The sequence below is a fragment of the Phoxinus phoxinus genome (genome assembly GCF_949152265.1).
Source record: "Phoxinus phoxinus genome assembly, chromosome: 14".
Lineage (NCBI taxonomy): Eukaryota > Metazoa > Chordata > Actinopteri > Cypriniformes > Leuciscidae > Phoxinus > Phoxinus phoxinus.
In genome coordinates this window covers 32,353,328-32,374,812 of record NC_136889.1, presented here as the reverse complement: position 1 = coordinate 32,374,812, position 21,485 = coordinate 32,353,328, and the positions used below count along the sequence as shown (strand labels likewise).

Genomic DNA, 21,485 nt, shown 5'->3' with positions numbered 1-21,485 from the left:
GCTTTTACAAAGACACCTGTATGATTTGGCAAAATACTATGTAGGGATGCACCGATAAGAAAATGTTGGCCGATAACGATAATTATTTATATTTGAAAGCCGATAACCGATGTATTGGCCGATAAATCTAATTCCAAATTTGTATATCATTTTTGAGAGCCTGATTACAAAAACGAAAGTCTCATCATTAAAAGTCATGTCCCAAACACGAAATAATATCTTCTCATTATAATTCCATGTAGTCAACATGACAGACTTGTGCTGCTCATGTTGAGCTGAACTGTATTTTCCTTTTTTGAAGTGATTCCAATCATATTACAAGCAATCCAAATCCATCATGGTGAACAGTGCGCATCTGAAGTGTCTCAGCTGAAGAAAATAATACATTATTTATCGGCTTTAATATATCGGCCACATTTTCTTACCATGTCGATAACAGTAAAAATGAAAATATTTTGGCCGATACCGATATGGTGGCCGATATATCGTGCATCCCTAATATTATGTGATGCTAGTTCTTGTTAAAACGGACAAGAAATGAGTCTGTGATTAAACACTTCAATAAAAATCTGTAAAATGTTGCAAAATCACTAGATCAGAATCTAAATGCTTTGTAGTAAATTCATAAAAAGTGTACAGTATAGTTTTGCTGTCACTGTATTTCCCTGTACCTGTTTGAAAAATGAGCCACTGACTTAAAGAGTGTGGCATAATTGTCCAAATAGTTGGGACTTCTCACTGTAGTTTGTTTCTCACCCTTAACCATTAAATAAAAACATAAGATGTTATGTTCTAAATTTTTATGCAAAATACTACTTTATTGCAATAAAAGTGTTATAAAATGTCTTGCCTTGCAAATGGCAATAAAGCCAGAGTAACTACTCCACCTTGTGGTTGATTGTGTATTTTCAGATACACAAATTGTTACTTATTATTAAAGTGTTTATTTATTGAATCTCTTCATCCAGTCCTGTAATTCCTAAATGTATAAAATTGAATGCGCTGTGGGTTTTATTAGAAAAAATGGTCAAAGTTACATTTTGCCATAAATATAATAATATGAGTGTGCATTATATATACACACACATGCAAACTTACATGAACACCAGGTCTCCCAGAGTCTCCTCTTTCACCTTTCATCCCCTGTTCAATTGCATAACATTTTTAGTTACATATACATATAAATATGTGGACCTATTCGACTCTAGGACATCTTAGGTTCGTTAACATCACTCGTACTGAATGCAACATGGGCTACTTCTGAAATACATTTGAGTACTTGAAATCTTGACAAATTAAACTTCTTTGTTTCAAATATGTCAAAAATGGATTTATATCATCTGCCCTGCATTAAAGATCTGATCATGGCCTTGATCAGCGTATACATTCTAAATTCTAAAATTTGCAAATAAATACCAAGTTAATATTTGTTTTGTAATGCTTAAAAATAAATTAGAATACTTGACATTTTTGACTTTTTCCTCATTTAAATTTCACAGAATTTGTTTTATTTTATGCTTCAATAATATTCTATTTTACACTGTATTCTTCCTAGGGACAGTAACATTCTGCTCCTTAAAAAATCCCCCATGAAGTGAATGAATTAGACTGCCAACTGAATCTGAGATAAATGACAATCCTTCTTGTCACAGAGATTTTCATTCTCATACAGCATATTCAAGATATATTAGGGCCCTAGGAAAGTAGTTTAATTTTTCCCAAACTGCATATTTCATGTATTTCCTTTTTAATGGGTTAGTTCCATTTTTAAAATCAAAAAGAATTTCTAATCAACTGAATTAATCGAACTTTGACACATTTATAATTTATTAAAATGTTAATAGAGCCTTATGAAATGTATATATATATATATATATTTATTTTTTTTAGAAATCCTGTTGTCTTTTTAAAAAATCCTGGATTCGGTATTTTATAATACAAATTCATGAACAAAAAAAAGTGGTATTTAAACAAATGCATTCATCTTCAAAAATGTAATTAATCTCTTCATAATCATATTTAAATATCAGTATTTATGATTTGATGAAGTCTGCAGCCCTATATTTGATTTATTCATCCAAATGTTGCCAAATTCCATTACATTCTGCGTTATACAGTAAATTCCATTTTTATGACTGGATTTTAATGATTCCAGCCGTGTTTTCCTCGGACCTCACTATAGTGACAAAAGCAACATCTTACATGTCATTGTAAGTATACTGTAATTACATCTGAAAACCGTTTAGTAGAACTCGCAAGACGCCACAGTTTCCACTGGAATACAAGCCAAAAGACATTCGCCAACATTTACTAGTGATCATGTAACAAAACATTTTAGATTTTTTTTTCTATCAGCAAAAATCGAGTTGTCTGAAGAGGAAGACTGAAAGAGTTTAAGTTAGAAGAGAAGGTTCCCTTTCAGTCTAATAACTGAGAGATAAGAAAACATTTCCACCAAAATCCTAATCCTTATCTCTAGCCATTATTTCCCCTTTTTTCAGTAAACCACAACTGTAAATGGTTAACTTACATCAGCTCCTCTTTCACCAGCATCTCCTCTTTGACCCTGTAAAAAACATTCACAGTAAGGTTAGTTGGAAAACCATACAAATATATACTTACAAATTAAATTTAAATTTCTATAACTAGATAAAAAGAATCAAAATACAGAAATCTTCCTATTATTTCACATATTTATTGACAAACATGTCTTTGTTGGAGAAAAGCATGAGAACCTCTAAGGTCAGCAGTGGTAATTAAACGGGTCATTCGAGTCTGAAGTTTTGATTAATGGGATAGAAGTCAGGAGTGTGTTTATCAAGAACAGACACCTGGTAATAGTCACTCATCATGCTTCAATCAAAAGATATTTCTGAGGACTTCCCAAAAACCATGCAGAAAAATCTCCGTATGTGTTTTTCCATATTCGTCATCCTAAAAATTTGTCACGCACAGAAACCTTGCACACTGAGTCCGATGCGTATTAATGAATCCGTTGCAAAAAAATTCTAAAAGTCTTCCAGCAGTGAGGATGATTTTGTTGTCCTCTCTCTTCTTAAAAACAAAAAAAGAAAGAGAAAATATTGGGTTCATCCAATCCTGAGATTGCGTAGAGAGGAAGGAGGGTTCGCTGCGGGATTATCCCGAGAGATTTACTGTGAAAACAAGACCACTAATTAATTTCCATTAACCAATTGATCTTGAACAGTTCTGGATTTTGGCGTTAGCTTGTACGGTGGCTCTGGGTTGTCAAAACACCTCTCAAAATGCTTGTTACGGATGTGAAAAACGCAGAAAATCGAACCCGATCCGAATGTATTTTATGACGGACTAAAGTTTCGGAGGCAGTGTGTAAACGTGATTGACACAACGTGAGGTCGTATTTATTTTTTAAATTGCGAAACTTTCGGACAAGAATTTCAGACTCAGTATACGAGGACCTTAACTTCGCAATGTTGCTTAACTATTTCCAAATTAGCAATATTGAGTATTGGTATAAACACGGGACACCATTTAATTATTGATTTCAGGTGTTTCAATTAGACCAGGGGTTTTCAAAGTCTAAGACAGCGAGCCTCTCTTTTGACACAACTAACTTGTCGTCCTCCTCCACCTCAAAATCATGGTGATATTTGGCGAACTTTGCATATTGCAGAGCTAGCATCAAGCATATTTCGCGTTCGTCCATCTGTGCAAGAGAATTTAACCCTTTAAGCATGCGCAATGTTTCAGATGGCAAGTGTAACATGAATCGGATACAATTGAAAGAACGTGTTCGGACGGTCAAAAAATAACGGTAACAAATCAGAATTGGGCATCAAGTCCTGCAGTGTAAACGAGGACTTATTTTAAAAATAATAACAATTTAGCTTTTTACATTTATTAATTTAAACGAATGAATTATTCTAGGCTATAATTTTTACCACTCGCCACGCCTCCCCTGGTATGCTCTGGCGCCCCCCTGGGGAGGCACGCCCCACACTTTGAAAACCCCTGAATTACAGTAGACCAATTGTCACAGGTGTATAAAATCAAGCAGCTATGCAGTCTGCATTTACAGAGATTTGTGGAAAAATTTGCTCAATTAATTCAAGTGCTGATGCCACGCCACCTTTGCAATAAGTCAGTTCATTAAATTTTATCCCTGCTAGATATTCCACGGTCATCTGTAGGTGGTATTATTGGAAAGTGGAAGTGTTTAGGAACAGCAGAAACTCGTCCACGAAGCAGAAGACCATGTAAAGTCACTGAGCGGGGTTACTGTGTCTAAGGCGCATGGTGTGTAGTCACCAAAGTCACCAACGCTCAGCTGATTCTATTGCTGAAGAGTTCCACACTTCCACTGGAATTAATATCAGCACAAAAAACTGTGCGGCGGGAGCTTCATGGAATGGGTTTCCATGGCCAAGCAAGTCAGCGATGTGATGGTGTAAAGCACACCGGCACTTGAGTGTGGAGCAGAGCAAACATGCTCTGATGGAGAACATTAAATGATGTTTTATAAACAAAGTTCGGGAGGAGCACGTTCAAATAATTGATCCAATTATCACATCATTCCAACCAGCTGTCAACAATCAGTAATCAACATTTCTATCCAATCAGCATGAGTGGAGACCTATATACATACTCATTTGACTCACCAACGTTCCTCGACAGTTTTTCAGCATCCTTCCACCACCCCATCTCCTCACACTCGCCTGGTTACTTCCTAAACCAGCAATACGGGGGGAGTACTCTGGGTTCGGGCCGAATACCGAGCCCGGAGCCCTCTCCTCGGACAGCACGCCAAATATGCATACCATTTATTCCATCTGACTTATTTGTAAGTGTGAACTCGTGAACTGTCTGACTGCATTGTGTCTGCTATAAAGTTTGGTGGAGGAGGGATGATGGTATGGGGCTTCTGAGGGGAATGGGTTTTTCAGGGGTTGGGCTAGCATCTAACTTCCAGTGAAGGGAAATCTTAATGCTTCAACATACCAATTCATTGACAATGCTGTGCTTCCAAATTTTTCTATTCCAGCATGAAGTCCATAAAGTCATGGTTGGATGAGTTTGGAAGAACTTGACTGGCCAGACCTCAACCCCATCCAACACCTTTGGGATGAACTGAATTGGAGATTGCGAGTCAGGTCTTCTCGTCCAACATCAGTGTCTGACCCCACAAATGTTCTACTGGATGACTGTGCAAACATTCCCACAGAAACTCTCTAAAATCTTGTGGAAAGCCTTCCCAGAAGAGTGGAAGCTGTTACAGTCGCAAAGGGAGACCAACGCCATAATAATGTCTATGTGTTTAGAATGTTACGTCATTAAAGTCCCTGTTGGTGTAATGGTCAGGCATCCCAATCCTTTTGAAATTAACAATATAGGGCCTTAAAATAATACAAGTTAACCAAAACCTAAAAGGATATTAAGAGATATTTAATGCTTCTTGAGTTACTGTATGCAAACTTCAGGGGGAACAAACTCAAGAAGTGCTTTTTTCCCATTTTTCAACTGTCACCATTGGCATATATAATGCAAAAAAGATGGCTAAAGTCCAGAGATTTTACTAACAGACCAACCAGTAAAATAATGATGCTGCCATCTTTCTAAAATAATTTTACCCCCCTGTAATTTGGCTCCAAATCTTAGGTGAAAATTTTAATTTTGACAAACATCTTGGATTACTCAATAAATATTCATCTATGCGTTCTTCTTCATTCATGTATGTCTTTCACCAGAAAAAAATATCAACAAAATAAAAAAAATTTAGCTGGGGACATCTGGTCGAACCATTTACCAATACACAACTAAAACTAAAGTCGTTGGGCATTGGCCTTTAGATCTATGTATCTGCTCCGACGGGGTCTATAAAAACACCAACAGCACTTATATCAGGTAGCCGGCAGAGCTACTTTGGCTAAAAATAAAAGTAGGAACTCATATATCCATCTTAAAGAAGGCAAACAATTCTGTCTCCACTTTGTTTAAATACAATCTTGCACATCAGCCTTTACTTATTTACTTTTTGATGTTGTTATTTAGCCCTAACCTAAGATACATTTCTATCACTGTGTGATAGACGTTAAGGTGTGATAGACTTAAAGTACTGTATGTAGTTTCAGTGACACTTTTGGCACCTAGCCAAATTACAAAATAAAGCTTATTTTCAAACAACCTTAAACGTGCCTTTCACGATTCGCCTCCAACTCAATCATCACAGATACTGAGTAGAGCGAACGCGAATGTCTCTCTGATAATAAACCAACCCAACGTGTCTGTTTGAGGCGGTTTACATTGGACACGTCTAAGTAAACATTCTAAACTAACATAGGCGTAATTTGCGGGTGGGACATGTCCCCACCACTTTTTACCAGGGTCGATGTTGTCCGCACCACTTTTTAAAACATCTCGAATGTACCAATACAAAAACATAAAACATCTCCAGTTAACTAGCAGAGCATTCATTTCGTTCGTTTGTTAAATTAGAGACGATCTAGCGCTGAAATGTGTTTATTTTTTATGAAGTGATCAAAGTGCTCGTTGCCGCTGCGATCAGTGTTGCCGCGGATACAGTTTTCTCTTGTGGCTCGCGTCTTCACTAATAGTGGGTCATATGTCTAATGCTTTTTGAAAACTTAAAGGAGAACTCCGGTCAATTTTAACATTGAGCTCAATTTTTTGTAAATTTGGAGAGCTGTCAATACAGAGAACAACGACAAAATCGTGTTATCCTCTTTTTAAAATTTGCACCCTATTGACTTGAATGGGGTCTAATTTTATACCTGCTTTTATTTCTCTTATCATCCTTGATGTGTCATTACAAGTGCCCAGCCATGTTGAGTGATTCCTTCAGAGTGAACACGAGTGAATCTGACTGCAGTAGATGTGAAAGATATTAATAAAAATGAATCAGCCAGCGCACATACCTGTATTTAGTTCCTGTTTTCGGTCGAAGTCCAAAGTAGTCGATTGTCGAGTTCACGCGCATAGGTTTAGTTACCAATGATCACGCGCGTGAACTCGATAATCGACTACTTTGGACTTCGACCGAAAACAGGATGTAAATACAGGTATGTGCGCTGAACAGGAGAATGATTATGCTGTGTGGTACTGAAGCATCCAATGTAGCGTGTTGTTACTTTGATCTAATTAATCTAAGATTTCGAATACCTCTAATTTCAAGCCCATATTAACTCCCTTGTTCTCCGCCGTTTACTGTGTTCTTCCACCCTCACAACATTACACGTCAACACTTACTTTTAAGCCCAAAAGACACTACAAGTTAACTGGTCCCATTGACTTCCATATAGTAGGAAAAAATGGGAGTCAATGGGACCAGTTAACTGTTTGGTTACCGACATTCTTCAAAATATCTTCCTTTGTGTTCAGCAGAAGAAAGAAGTTCATACAGGTTTGAAACAACTTGAGGGTGAGTATATGATGACATAATTTTCATTTTCAAAGTGAACTTTCCCTTTAAGCCCAAAAGACACTGCAACTCTGCTCCATGTATTAGTAACCTCTTGCCTCAACTAATAAAGCGATTCTTTAATGCATCTGGAGGAAACCCATGCAGACGTACAGCATGGAGAACATGCAAAATCCACACAGAAAGGCTTCCTGACAACAACCATTGAGCTACTGTGCTGGGTTTCTGTCTTATTTGTGATTCCCAAAACACTGAGACATTCTGAAATTAAGGTAAATGTTTACATTCAAATTACTATGCTGTAATTTGTACCGAACAATATTGTATTAATGCATTGTGGCTAGTACTGTAGTTTAAAATTGTATACCAAACTATACATATGATTTATGCATTATGTATCTCTAAACTTGCATCATAACTCAATGAACTAAATTAAAACTGAAAACCTTCTCCAAAGATGAAATGAGTTTCTAAGAAGAGCATCACGTGTAAAGTACCATGTGTGAGGCAGTTACTGCTACCGTTTTACCGTCTTGAGATCATTTTCAAAAGACTAAACAAAAATTCTGAATGATAGATTCATAACAAAATTGCCACTTCTAACAGAGAGCAAACCCATAGTAATTAAGATTTAGCTCTAAATTTAAAAACAGCTGTCAATAATTCATGAAGTTTCACTGAAAGCGGCCAATGCTTGTAAACCACAAGCAACATTTTCATGAATGCTTTTCTTGTTCGCCATGGTAGATCATTACCTTACTGAAGTTAATAGAGCTACACTTGGAAAATCTGCTCACCATAAAGTGGGCTTGCGCCTCCAAGACTGACCAAAAATGCAATGTCAGAGTTTTCTTTCTCATTAAAATCAGAAGAAATAAATGCAATTTGGATGCAGTAACAAAATCATTTTCAGAAAGTTTCATAAATGTATGAGACATCCAAACCCCAGATGTAATGTGATGTGGAATCTTTATGAAGTGGTTATCAATTATTCACCTTCTGTCCCTGTGATCCTGGCATTCCTGGATGTCCTGGCTGACCAGCGGTCCCGGGCTCTCCAGGCTTACCCTTCATTAAAAAGCATAATAAATAAAGTTAAAGCATATAAAGATGCAGTTCATCAAGTATGTTTCCTCTTCTTTCAACCACCCGATAAGGTTTAATTTGAATATAATATTTTACCTCGTGCCCTAGAGGTCCTGGTTGACCGGGCCCTCCACTTCCCCCTTTAGTGCCCTAATAATGGAAATTCAAGTTTGGGTGTCAAAGTTTATCAGTAAGAACTTTTATTAAATATCCTAAAGGCTTGAGGAGTGGGAAAAGGCTTCAGGCGTGCGGTTCTCGTTCATGTGTTGGAATGAACCTCATCGGTTCTTGCTGAACTCAAACGTGCCAGCCCGATCTCATGAAAGTGCGTATCTATACCACAAATGTTATTTCTCGTGCCATTTGTATGCCAAAAAATATTTTTCCCATGCATATGATACGCACTTTATGGCATGTTATACGCGTGCACTCCCCACCCCTAATCCTACCCAAGGGTTTTCAATGTGTACCATATGCACGCAAAAAACATGTTTGCAGTATAAATGCTACGAGAAATAACATTTGTGGTATAGATACACACTTTCATGAGATCGTGTTGAACGTGCTGCGTAACACGAGAATGACCTCATTGGTTTTTGCAAATTAAGCGAACTTGATTGAGCTTCTGTTTACCATAACTGATTTATGCGTTGATGAATGTTTATATATATATGAATAAAAGTCTAAATTCAATCTGTTCATCATATAAAGTGATCGTGTCTGTTGAGAAAATTTGGACTAAACCACTCGATTCATATGAACTTTATGAACTAGAAAGTGGCTGTTGCGTAGCTGTCAATGGAGGGACAGAAATCTCTCAGATTTTATTAAAATATATTCATTTGTATTTTGAAGATGAAGGAAAGTCTTGCGGGTTTGGAACGACATGAGGGAGAGTAACTGACAGAATATCCATTTTTGAATATTCTTAATACGTGAACTTAAGAGTGAACTAAAAAAAGTTTGGGGTCAGTTATTTTTTAAAGAAATTAATCATTGTAATCATCAAGGAAGCATTCAATTGATCAAAAGTAACAGTAAAGACAGTAAATAAATGCTGTAAACTTTGCTAGTAATGATCAACTTTGATCACAGGAATAAATCACATTTTACAATATGTTTTTTTTTTTAATTGTAGTAATATTTCACAGTAGTGGTGTTTTACTGTTTTTTCTGATCAAATAAATGATGTCTTAACGAGCATTAGAGACTTTTCAAAAACATGAACAAATCTTACCGACCCCAAACCGAGATAAAAGTTGACAGGCCTCTTTGGATTATACAATATAACAGTGTGCACATATTTCTTTCCTCTGCACTCATTGAAAAATGTCCATTTTGTGTCATAAAGTGTTCAATAAGTCATGAAGAAAAGCGTTGTTGGCAAGTATTTTGAAGTTTGATGGTAATTGCACTAGAGATTTGAAATCTGGACATGCTTTGTTTTCTCTTTCCCTGGACACAATCTAAAAAACATGATTTGAAGCGGAACAAGTTTGAAGTATCATAACTATTTATAATCTATGGCTTTTTATCTGCACAATTACACATCACATGTAGCAATCCACATGTATGTCAATACAAATGATGAAAGGCGACGGAGAAAAGCGGTGCAGACAGCACAAAGGGATTTCGCCATCTGTCTAGCAAGTGCTTTGAAATCACTACAATAATGTAATAGTGACTCCAACTCAGTAATCAATCCCTATAATGGTTTCCATATGAATTCAACATTACAAAGGGCAAATACATGCATTGTGACCTTAGGGCCAGGTTGTCCACTCGAACCGGGCATTCCAGGCAATCCCATCTCGCCCTGTAGAGAGACAAACACAATCAAACACACAGTCTTAACTTTACAGCAGGTCACTTGCGATCGGAATTCACGATTTGTTGTGTGTTTTTTTTGGTTGTTTGTTTTTTAGAAACTTGTCTTTGTAATACTTGATCAAAATGAAGTTGTTCTGCTTCTGAAACAGAGTTGTTGTCTTTTTCCGGCTGACATCCAATCGCTATGAGGAATGCCCACTTTTCATGATCCAATCAATTCCTGATTGATAAAACCTAGTCCTGCCCTGATTTTGTTCTTGTTGAATATCCTGTTTCACTCTAAAAATGGGTCAGTTTGGTGGATTTTATGTCCCCATCAAACAATATGGCATATTTTATGTAAATTGTTACTCAACTTTCATGCCACATGGTTTCCTTTGCATAGATGTACCCCATTAACAAAAATCAGTAACACTTTAGTTTAGGGTCCATTATGAGTACATATCAATGCCTTATCAAGCATGAACATATTATATATCCCTGAATCCTACCCAATACCTAAACTTAACAACTACCTTCCTAACTATTAATAAGCAGCAAAAGTCGTAGTTAATAGTGAGGATTGGACCCTTATCTAAAGTGTGACCAAAAAATTTAAATATTAAAAACCTCAAAATAAAGGTTACATACAGTATACATTTCTAAATTACCAATTAGTATACTAATTATCTTTTGAATAGACTTGAAAATTATGTTGGCATTAGTGGAATTTTATTGGCATGGCTTAAATCATACTAATAAAACGGATAGTTCCAGTCCTTGATTCTGATTGGTTGAGCTGCGTTCGAAGCCGTTGTAAATTACTCAACAAATTTTTTTTCAACAAACCGTTATCAGTTAATAACATCCATTAAAATCCTTTAAGTCAGGTCAATTCCAAACTTACACTGTTTTCACACTCGGTTCATAAGCTTGGTCTAAACATAAGAACAATTCTTGATCGTTTGTGATTGGTCGAGCGCATCGAGTGTGTTTGGGAAATGCCCCGCCCCTCACCATAACCTCCAGTTTAACACACTACTAGCTAACTCAACCAGGCCCCGCCCCTTTATTCTGCGTATTAATTATTATAATGAGGAATATTGTGACGTGTTCGTTCCCGGAAGAAACTCAAGACTACAATGGAGGCGTTTCAGGAGTTCAGAAACACTGACACTGATATAGAGAAGAACTGGAGCTTTCTCATGATCACACAGCAACACTACACACTTTATTACTTTATTAGGTGCAGGTACACTAGCTTTGAGCATGGATATCAGCAACAGGATATGATGACATTATCTAGGGCTTCTGTTTTTAATAACTACTAGATCACAAATTACAGGCACATTCAAAATGTCAAATATTCGGTGTATTGAGCCAAGAGATCAATAAGTGACATTGGCATTGTCAATTGGTAAAGCATGTTTTCATCATATACTGCATGAATTCACAGGTCCAGCAAACATTAGTACGGATCTACAATCTAAATCTCTTCACATGTGCGAGTGTTTCCTCTCTCTTATGTTCGCATGCCAACGAATGGAAGCGATTTGAGCAGCAGGGTCACCACAATCCTAGCTAACTTGCTCATTGTCCACTGAGAATAGTCCTATTGTCTACAGCATTTGTACAACACATAATGCGATTGCCTCATTTGTTTAACTTATTTCTCTCTCAGTGATGTTTTAAAAGGAAAACACAAATGTATTGCATTATGATATGATCAGTGGACATAATCACAAGCATATTAAAAGTTACACTCACTTTTGCATTGTGATTTTTCAAGTGTTTACTATATTTTTAGATTTACTTACAGAGTCTCCAGGTATACCTTTGGCTCCTTTTGGTCCTGGCAGGCCATCTTCACCCTTTAAAGAAACCAACAGATGTACATTTTCAATATGTTTGGGATAGCTTAATTTATAATGAAACTAATAACAAAATACACTGGTCGCAAAATTATATTTGGAGACTTTAAGAAAAAGTTAAATCGGTTTTGAATAAAAAGAAAATATTAAAGGATTAGTTAACTTTTAAAAAAACTTTTGCTGATAATTTACTCACCCCGATGTCATCCAAGATGTCCATGTCTTTCTTTCTTCAGTCGAAGAGAAATGAAGGTTTTTGATGAACACATTTCTCCATATAATGGACGTCAATGGGCCCCAAACGGGTCAAGGTCCAGATGACAGTGTCAGCGCCGCTTCAACGGGCTTTAAACGACACCAGACGATGAATACGGGTCTTATCTAGCGAAACCATCGTCATTTCAAACATAAATAAAAAGTTGAAGTTTTATAAGCACAAACGCTCGCCTTGCTCTGTTCTGTGATGCGCGTTCGTGACGTCACGTAATACGCAGTTACGTTGAAAAGGTCACGCTTCTATGAAAAGTAAAACATTTCTATCCTGACGAAAATTTTTGTATGGTCCTCCTTCCGCACATCTGTAAACACTGATTCTGTGAAGCGTGACCTTTTCAGCGTAATTGCGTATTACGTGACGTCACGAACGCATCACAGAACAGAGGAAGGCGAGCATTTGTGCTTATAAAACTTAAACTTTTTTATTTATGTTTGAAATGACGATGGTTTCGCTAGATAAGACCCGTATTCATCGTCTGGTGTCGTTTAAAGCCCGTTGAAGCGGCACTGACACTGTCATCTGGACCTTGACCCGTTTGGGGCCCATTGACGTCCATTATATGGAGAAATGTGTTCATCAAAAACCTTAATTTCTTTTCGACTGAAGAAAGAAAGACATGGACATCTTGGATGACATCGGGGTGAGTAAATTATCAGCAAAAGTTTTTTTTAAAGTGAACTAATCCTTTAAGAACATGCTACTTAATTATATTTATAATTAATAGAATTAAGTTGCCAATAGGTACAATAATAATGTTGGATGTGCACTCAAAATATTGTCTGTCCATGCAGAACTAAGTTTTGTAAAAGAGCAAGAAGCATAACCTCTATACAACAACACATGAGAAATAAACTGTCCACATGAGCAAAGGAAAACATCACCTTAATTCCCCTCTGACCATCATTTCCAGGTATACCAGGCATGCCCTGTTAAAAAACAAACTTGCTCAGTTCTTGTTTAACAATGAACTATTTAACACATTCATGAACAGCTTTAAGCACTAGAGACAGAGTTTGAAACCCAGTTCCGGGATGTAGTGAGCATCTGAGGTCCGTGGTGAACACAGCGCTGGGTCGGGACACCAGTGGGTTTTCCTGGCCTCTGATGAAGCTAACATGCATGGGATGTCTGGATTAATCACGTATGAAATGCATCCCTCCTGGCATCTTGAAGCTTTGTCAGCCAGAGAAAGTAATAGTTTTAACAGGACGTTGTTAAATTCGGACACTACTGTAATATAGGAGCAGCTCCACCGGAGATACATCAGACCAACCTACACGATCTGTGGGAGGATTGAGTACTGCAACTTTATCTTTCCTGCTATAATAATTAAAGTGCTAGTATTTTACATAGCATTACAATAATATATAAAAACAATAATGTTTTCAAAAATAGATCTAGTAAATAAGAGAAATGAATGCACACAAATGGACATTTGTTTAATAGCTTTAACCTTTGGGTTGCTAATTGCAAATTATAACCATTAGGCTATTTTTATATAGTTTTCATTGTGTACACTTTATTAGTCTATATAGTCTATGCAACTGCTTTATTAATCTAATAGTTTTCCTCAAATGAGCTTAAAAAAATGATAGAGTAAGTTTATAATGTGTTTTACATGATTCTTGAAACCACACTGTACAAGACATATATGAGATTAATGTTTTGTCATAACTGCTTATCATTAAAAGGCACAATATGCAATATTTTAGGATTAAAATATCAAAAAACCACTAGAACAACGATATATATTTTGTTGACTTGTGTACTTACATTATCCCAAATGTTTCCAATAATGTTTAAATCCAGAGAAACTATTTGTTATATAGCTCAGCTTAGTCTTATTGTTTGAATATCTTGTTTTCTTGATTTAACACGAGTAACATGTTTGTACGTAGTGGCTAACTTAAGCATAATCAGAACGTGCTTTATTTGTAGTAACAATAATACAGGATTTTCTCCACCATAAAATACATTTTAAAATGAATTGCATGCCATTTAACAACACAAGTCACCTAGCTTTTATTAATATGATATTCTAATATTGATCTAGCTTACAGAGTAATGTTACAACATAAGTTTCAACACACTCAAATGTATTTTTAGAAAGATTGTTTTGACCAACTAAAACAGCACTGCGTTACCCCACAATATTAATTCGTCAAATAAATTGACATTAGGGCTGTCACTTTTTATTCGATATTCGAATATGCATTCGAACATGACGTGGAATATCCGTAATCGAACTATAAATAAACTATCCGGTTTTTAAAAATAACCTTTTTTTTTTTTTGGGCGGGGGTGGGGGTAGATATTCGAATACATAGCTAGGTATTTGATATCCGTTCGAATTAGATTTTTCTAAAAAGTAACAGCCCTAATTGACGTATGAGTAATTCAGCACTTGCAAAATGCATTTGCTCATCCGTGAATATGATTTCTGCCTGAGTCCCATCAGATTGCTCTCCATCGGCTGTGGAGGTGAATACTACAACTCCCAACTTCCACACACATTTACTGCATCATCAAACTACACCTGTTATTGCTTTGAATAAGTGACTCAGCTGTGAAACTTACATACTGTGCCTTAAAATCACAATGTACTGCAGTACATTACTATTCAATCTTGCATTTTACTTTTAGGCAAGTGTTACTTCCCTGGAGACAGACCAACACCACACATGTTCAAACTCTTCCTAATCAAACACACATGATTCAACTCATCAGTAGAGGAGTCAGATAAGAGAGACATCTGAAATGTGCCTCCAGGAACAGGGTTAGGAAACAAGACTTTTTGTTTCAATCGGAATAAAAAGATTCCCGGTGTTTGCGCATACTTAGGCCCTGTTTACACGAGAACGCTCGTGGGTAAAACCGTAAAAATATTTTATTGGATGTGCCTTTCGTTTACACGGCGACGGCGTTTTTGGGGCTTAAAAACACAAAAAAGTGAAACCCCCCTCCAGAGTGGAAATCTTAAAAATGCTCCACCATCACGTTCCCGTCTAAAGGGTAAAAACGGTAAAAACGTTTCACTAGACAGTGAAGGCGTCGTGTACGTGTTTACGTCACAGGAATGCGCCAGAACAGGAAAATAACAAAACATTATCAAACTAAAATATAGCATTAATTTAATTGACAAAAATAAAAATAAAAAATCTGTAATTTTTGAGCGGCAAGTGAAGAGCACCGAGGGTTAAAGCAGCAGCTTTACCGTATTAAACATGAAAAACAGTGTCAGCGTCTCTTTCACTTTCAGTGCTCCACATCGCCACCTAGCCGCCTGGAGTGCACACTACATAGAATTTCACACACTTTTCACCATATGCACGATATGCACGCACCATATGCACGCAGATTTCCCCCCATTAACACTCGTCTAAACGCAGAATAAAAAGTGATAACGCAACGCCACTTTTGCGTTTTCTCTTCAGACCGTTTCCGTGTAAACAGACTTAGCCAGACAACCATTGCTTATTTTCTTTGTTTTAAAAAGCAGACTTAATATTTACCTATTTAGGAGATGAGCACATGAAGCCATTGCTTTTATTTATCCAGCAGTAAAAACACTCATTCCTGAACAAGCCGTCTGTGGATGAGAGTCTGAAACAACGTCCTGCAAACTTCACAGACCATGAGTGAGAATTTCAGAAAAATATTTCCTTCAACAACAAGGAAATGTTCTTTTCCTTCTGTGTGTCATACATCATTACGCCATTTTTCCAACTTTGCAGTTTCAGTTTTCAGTTTTCTGATCAAGTACATGCCTCATCGAACGGATTAGAAAAGGTTTACATCACCCCTTACAATAAATGTAAATTGAATCTGGCCAATTTATTCCAATTGACATGGTTACATTACTTTTTTATTCTGACAATGCTAAAAGTCTAATCACAAGATTATTAAAGTCCAAGTAAACGCAGCTACTGATGTCAACAAACCTGACCCAAAGTATTACACTTCAACACTTGTGCTTCAGACATAAAAGGCATCTCAGGTCCAGCACCTTGTTAAGGAGATGTGTAAACTGAAATTCACTTTGAGGGTTGCTATTGGATCAGTGAGGGTTAATGTCATATTATGTGACTATGCGCATTACTTGACAGAGAGCTTACAACCTACATTCAGCCTTAAGAACAAATGGTGCAACCAAATAAAGTAGGCCTATGGAGTCAGTTACAAACTAGCTACTAAGCCTAGTGTGTACTTGAAGTTAGAAATGACCCTTGGGGGACACACTTTACATATCTTCCTTATCTAACACACTTGATTCAGATCATCAGCTCATTAGGAGAGGACTCTATCAGACTTTCGTGACAGATTTTTGTGCATATCTGATCGATATCCGATCAGATTTAGCTAGTGTGAACGGCCAGAAATCACAAGAAATGCGATTTTTTAAAATCTGTTTCGAGCTGCATTCATGTGGTTTGAAATCCTATTTCTGTTTTCCTGTTTGTTGGTGTAAAGTCAAGATGATTTGGTCAAATTAAATCATGTTTTTCACTTAAAATCAGTTGATTCAAATTTATTTTGCTTGACAACATAATAAGGCTATTGCACTATATTTTGTCAGCATAAAAAAGTTATTGATGTGTTAATATATGGTTTTGGGCCTATTTGTCAAGAGAATACTGACTCAACCCAGCCTGCAACACAATTATAATTTTAAGTTTTAGATAAAGCAGATACATTACTAAGAAGCACATGTTTCCCAAAACAGAATGACTGTCATAATGTATCATTATAACATTCTGTTCCAAGCCAATATCTGTGCTCCTTCATTTAAGGCCATGAGCGCATCACGATCAAATGAACTACAACGGATACACTTGACTCGGTGTACAGACCATAAACCATAAGGGTTTATTTTGGCACACTTTTGTCTCTGGTTGTCTTGGGATGACAAGACTTCATCTGAACAATGACGCTTTTTCTAGAGCTCTGTTGAAGCATTGAACTCAGAATCATTATTTTCCTGTTTATCACTGTAAAAAAAGCTACGTTGAAATCTGTATTTTATAAATAAGGGTGACTTGATTCGACTTGATTGGAACCATGCCATAGAGATTAAAGTACAATTCATGTGCTACTAACAATAGTGTTTGTGCAGCTAGTTTGTACTTTACAGTAATGTGTGTGTTTACAGTAAAAGTGTTACATTTATAATTATTTCATCACATTGAGCGCGTTGCGTTGTGTCCTCAGAATCAGATGCAGATAATCTGGTAATCTGGTAATTCAAATAATTCAGTAGCCTATGCACATTGCATACTGCGATATAGTTGGACATCTTGCCCACCCTGTACATTAGTCTATACAATTTTCTTAACTTGAACAATTCTGCAATAATTATTTTAAATGTGATTTGTTTTGTCTTGCATTAGAACACTGTCCTAATATTGATAAGAATATGCAAATTCGTCTCTTCAGTTACGTCACGTCCGTATTATGTTCTTCTTCGTGCCAATATTCGGATTCCAACTAGCAGCGCCCTTTTGATCCTATTACAAAAATGGTTTAAATTTAATCACTATCTGTGACACATGTAAGAAATAAACACATCTAGATAAAGATGACAGGTGTAACAACTTGACACTTTTGTATTTTGAAATTGAATAACAGATCATTTAAATTACGACGATTATCAATATCAACATCAAGCCCAGCCTCCGTCTAACAGACATCCGCACTACAGGTAATGGGTCGTGTGTTTTTTAGTCTGGCCCGCCGTGGCATGATTATGCTATAGCCTATTTGCATTTAATTTTTGTGACCAAGGGGTTTCTGAGATGTAGCTATATAAGCCACTTGTATCTTATCAATGGCAGGGGGGTATTCCAGACAGCAAGGTCTACTGTCAAACTTACCCCGGCCCGAACTGTCGGTTGACAGTTACCAAACCTTGCTAACTCGAGGTATGCTGGTTCCAAAAACGCGTCCGGGAGTAAGTTCATGCAACTCAGAGTCTGTTCTCAAAAGATCGACCAATCGACGAGTCACCATGGACACAGACGTTAAGAAGCGCGCCATAGCCTACTAGGCTACTTCTTTCGTTAAATGCTGCTTTACACACTTAGTGCATATTGCCACCAATTTGGTGGTTGTTCAATTATTTTTAAATATTTCCGTTTAATAATCTTTAGTCACTGTGAATAAGAACTATTAGTTTGATGCTAATTATATAATAAAACGTTGAGAAATAAGTTGAGTAATAATGATAAAACTAAAAGTTGAGTAACGTTAATAATGATTAAATAGTCTGTGCTTGCATACATGTCTGTATAAGTTTATTTTCTTTAGTCATTTTGCTTCCACATTGCTTGAAAGGTAATATATCATATTATATATTTTATTATAGAAATACATTATAGCATAGAAAATGTCCTGTTGCAAAACTAAAAAAAAATGTCTGAATGTAGATCAACGATGTGTGAGATAATTATATAGCTAAGTTATATATTATAATAAAATTAACATTACCTTATTTTAATAGCGCTTTATATATCAATATATAATACTGTGCGCAATCTGTCCCACTAGAGCCTCATCAATAGGGCACGTATGCGCTGAACACTTCTGAAGTAAACTAACCCTGAACCCCTCTGAAGTAAACTAACCCTGAACACCTCTGAAGTAAACTAACCCTGAACACCTCTGAAGTAAACTAACCCTGAACCCCTCTGAAGTAAACTAACCCTGAACCTAGGGCTGGGCGATAAAACGATAACGATAATTATCGCGATATAATTTTTCTCGATAAAACGATATCAAGAGCTCGATAAATGCTCGATAATGTTTTTGCGCCAAAAGCGGAACGAATCTCATTTGAACCGCGCGCGCCACACGGACCGTTTATCCGCTCGGCTCAAAGTCCAAACGGCAGCGCAGCGCGAGCTCACTAGAGCAGACGCGTTTACGCCGCCTTCACACTGGCAGTTGAAATCAGCTCCGATACGGCAACGAAACGACCGGAAGTCATTCATTTCCTATGGAGATTCGCAGACCGCATGCGAATGGGTCCGAATCGGGTCCGAACCAGGGGGGCAGTGTTCCGAAAGATATTGAAGCCGACCTGGGCGCCGCCATTGGCTAGCGGACCCCCACCTGCTGTTAGCATTCCATTGACTCCCATTCATTTTGGCGTCACTTTGACAGCGAATAACTTTACATCTGAGGCGTTTAAAGACACCGTTTGTCCATTGTTTATTTCTAAAGAAACACGAAAATGTATAAAAAGCTCCATTACCTTGTATCTTACGTTATGGCCCCGTAGAATCAGTTTTTGTAAAAACAGGCTAACGATTGCGTCATACCCGCGCGACTCTGTCGCACAAGTCGAAAAATTACCGTATGGACAGGCAGAGAAGCTCGCAAGCAATCGGGAGGACGTGGAGGCATAAAGTCAAGGGAGAAGCCCATAGAGAGTCATAAAGTTGCTCCCGTTGCTAGCTCATGGACAGCAAATACCCACGCTCTCCGTCTCTGCGAGATTCGAAAGGGAATGATTCAGATTTCTCTCGGCACAGCTACTAGAAGACCTACAGGTTGCTCACGTCACATCTACGTCGTCAAGCTCAGTTTGAGCTTGCGCAGTTCGCCTTGCGATCAGGAAGTAAGTGCTTCTAATTGACTTCACTGCTCTCCGTTGAAACCTATGGGGTCGCTGTGTCCAGTTTATATACTGTCTATGGTCCGAACGAGTGCGGTGCGAAAAAAATCGTGTCCGTTGGTCGTCCGGATGCGTTCAAAAAATTGAACTCTTGCGAAAGGCTACGGACGGTTCCTATCCGACAATTCCAGCGGAAGTGTAACGTTGCTATGGTACTGATAAACAAACCTGAATTCTTAACTTTTAATAAAATTTTATAACGATAAGTTGTCATGTCATTTGTTTATTTTGATGATTTTCTAACATTATTAGGGCAGTTAATACAATTAAAATGAATAATTAAATATTGTGACCCCCGCTCATTCAAAAAATTTCCGCTTATTCATAAATTCCATGATGGTCTCTATAACCCTCATCAGAGAGATAATAGAGAATTGAACACTCAGACATTGACAATATTAATCATTCTAATCTCTCCGCCATTTTTGTTCTACTCGCTTCCGAAGCTTTCCGACGCATTTCAACGGTGTAGTACGACGTGCACTGGGGGCGTATTGCGTGTTACGGAGCTGATTTCAACTGCCAGTGTGAAGGCGGCGTTACTCTGATCAGTCTCGGTCACTAGATCCAGTGAGAAGCGCTTGAATTCAGCGAGGAACACAAATGTCTCAGTGATTTAAACCAGTTTAAAGGCAGATGAAGCAGGGCTGACGAACAGGAGAAACACTGTGCGCAACGATACAGTCAGAAGCTTCTCCGTCTACACATTCCCATCATTTACCACGGATTTAACGTTACTGTAACGTTAGCCTAGTAATATTAACTGCACCATGAAATGTGGGATATATATATATTGAATTGTATAATATTATTAATGTAGACAATGTATTAAAAGACTAATGGATTATAATTACAGTTTTTAATAATGTATTTAGGCTGCTGGTTTTCATAAATACCATAGAAACCATAAAGTTACATTTTATCTGTGGTTATCATGATCTAAATGCATGATGCTGGATGACCAATGGTTAATTTTAATAAAACTAAAGAATATTACATTTTACCAAATAAAAATAATGTTGTTACTTTTTTTAACAGATTTTACTGTTTTTGTTAATGAACATAAATTGTATAAAGTAAATCTGCATCCTAACTCAAGCTAATACTACTGAAATAAAGATATTTATTTTGTTAAGGAAAAATGTCAAATGTTTGAATGTTCTACCTTGGATTTGTGAAATGTTCACCTGTTTGGCAAGTGTTTGTCATGAAATGTTCTGACAATAAAGAGTATTTTAAAAACACAACACTCTGGTTTCTACAGCTTTCACTTAGGAGTACAAATCTGTCTTTAAACTTGAAATAAATAAAGATTTGACATTTATCGATAATTATCGATATCGACTGATATAA

General features: G+C 36.9%; 1 protein-coding gene across 2 annotated transcripts in view; it reads right to left on the bottom strand.

Annotated features, from left to right (window-relative positions):
* col21a1 (collagen, type XXI, alpha 1) overlaps positions 1 to 21,485 on the bottom strand; it is a 76,025-nt gene that overhangs the window by 15,245 nt on the left and 39,295 nt on the right. For both annotated transcript variants that reach the window (XM_079634683.1, XM_079634684.1), the window contains exons 17-23: positions 13,342 to 13,386; positions 12,130 to 12,183; positions 10,266 to 10,319; positions 8,600 to 8,653; positions 8,414 to 8,485; positions 2,531 to 2,566; positions 1,099 to 1,143 (exon numbers count right to left, since the gene is read on the bottom strand). In XM_079634683.1, the coding sequence (XP_079490809.1) occupies positions 1,099 to 1,143; positions 2,531 to 2,566; positions 8,414 to 8,485; positions 8,600 to 8,653; positions 10,266 to 10,319; positions 12,130 to 12,183; positions 13,342 to 13,386 (360 nt within the window). The remainder of the gene's footprint in view (positions 1 to 1,098; positions 1,144 to 2,530; positions 2,567 to 8,413; positions 8,486 to 8,599; positions 8,654 to 10,265; positions 10,320 to 12,129; positions 12,184 to 13,341; positions 13,387 to 21,485) is intronic.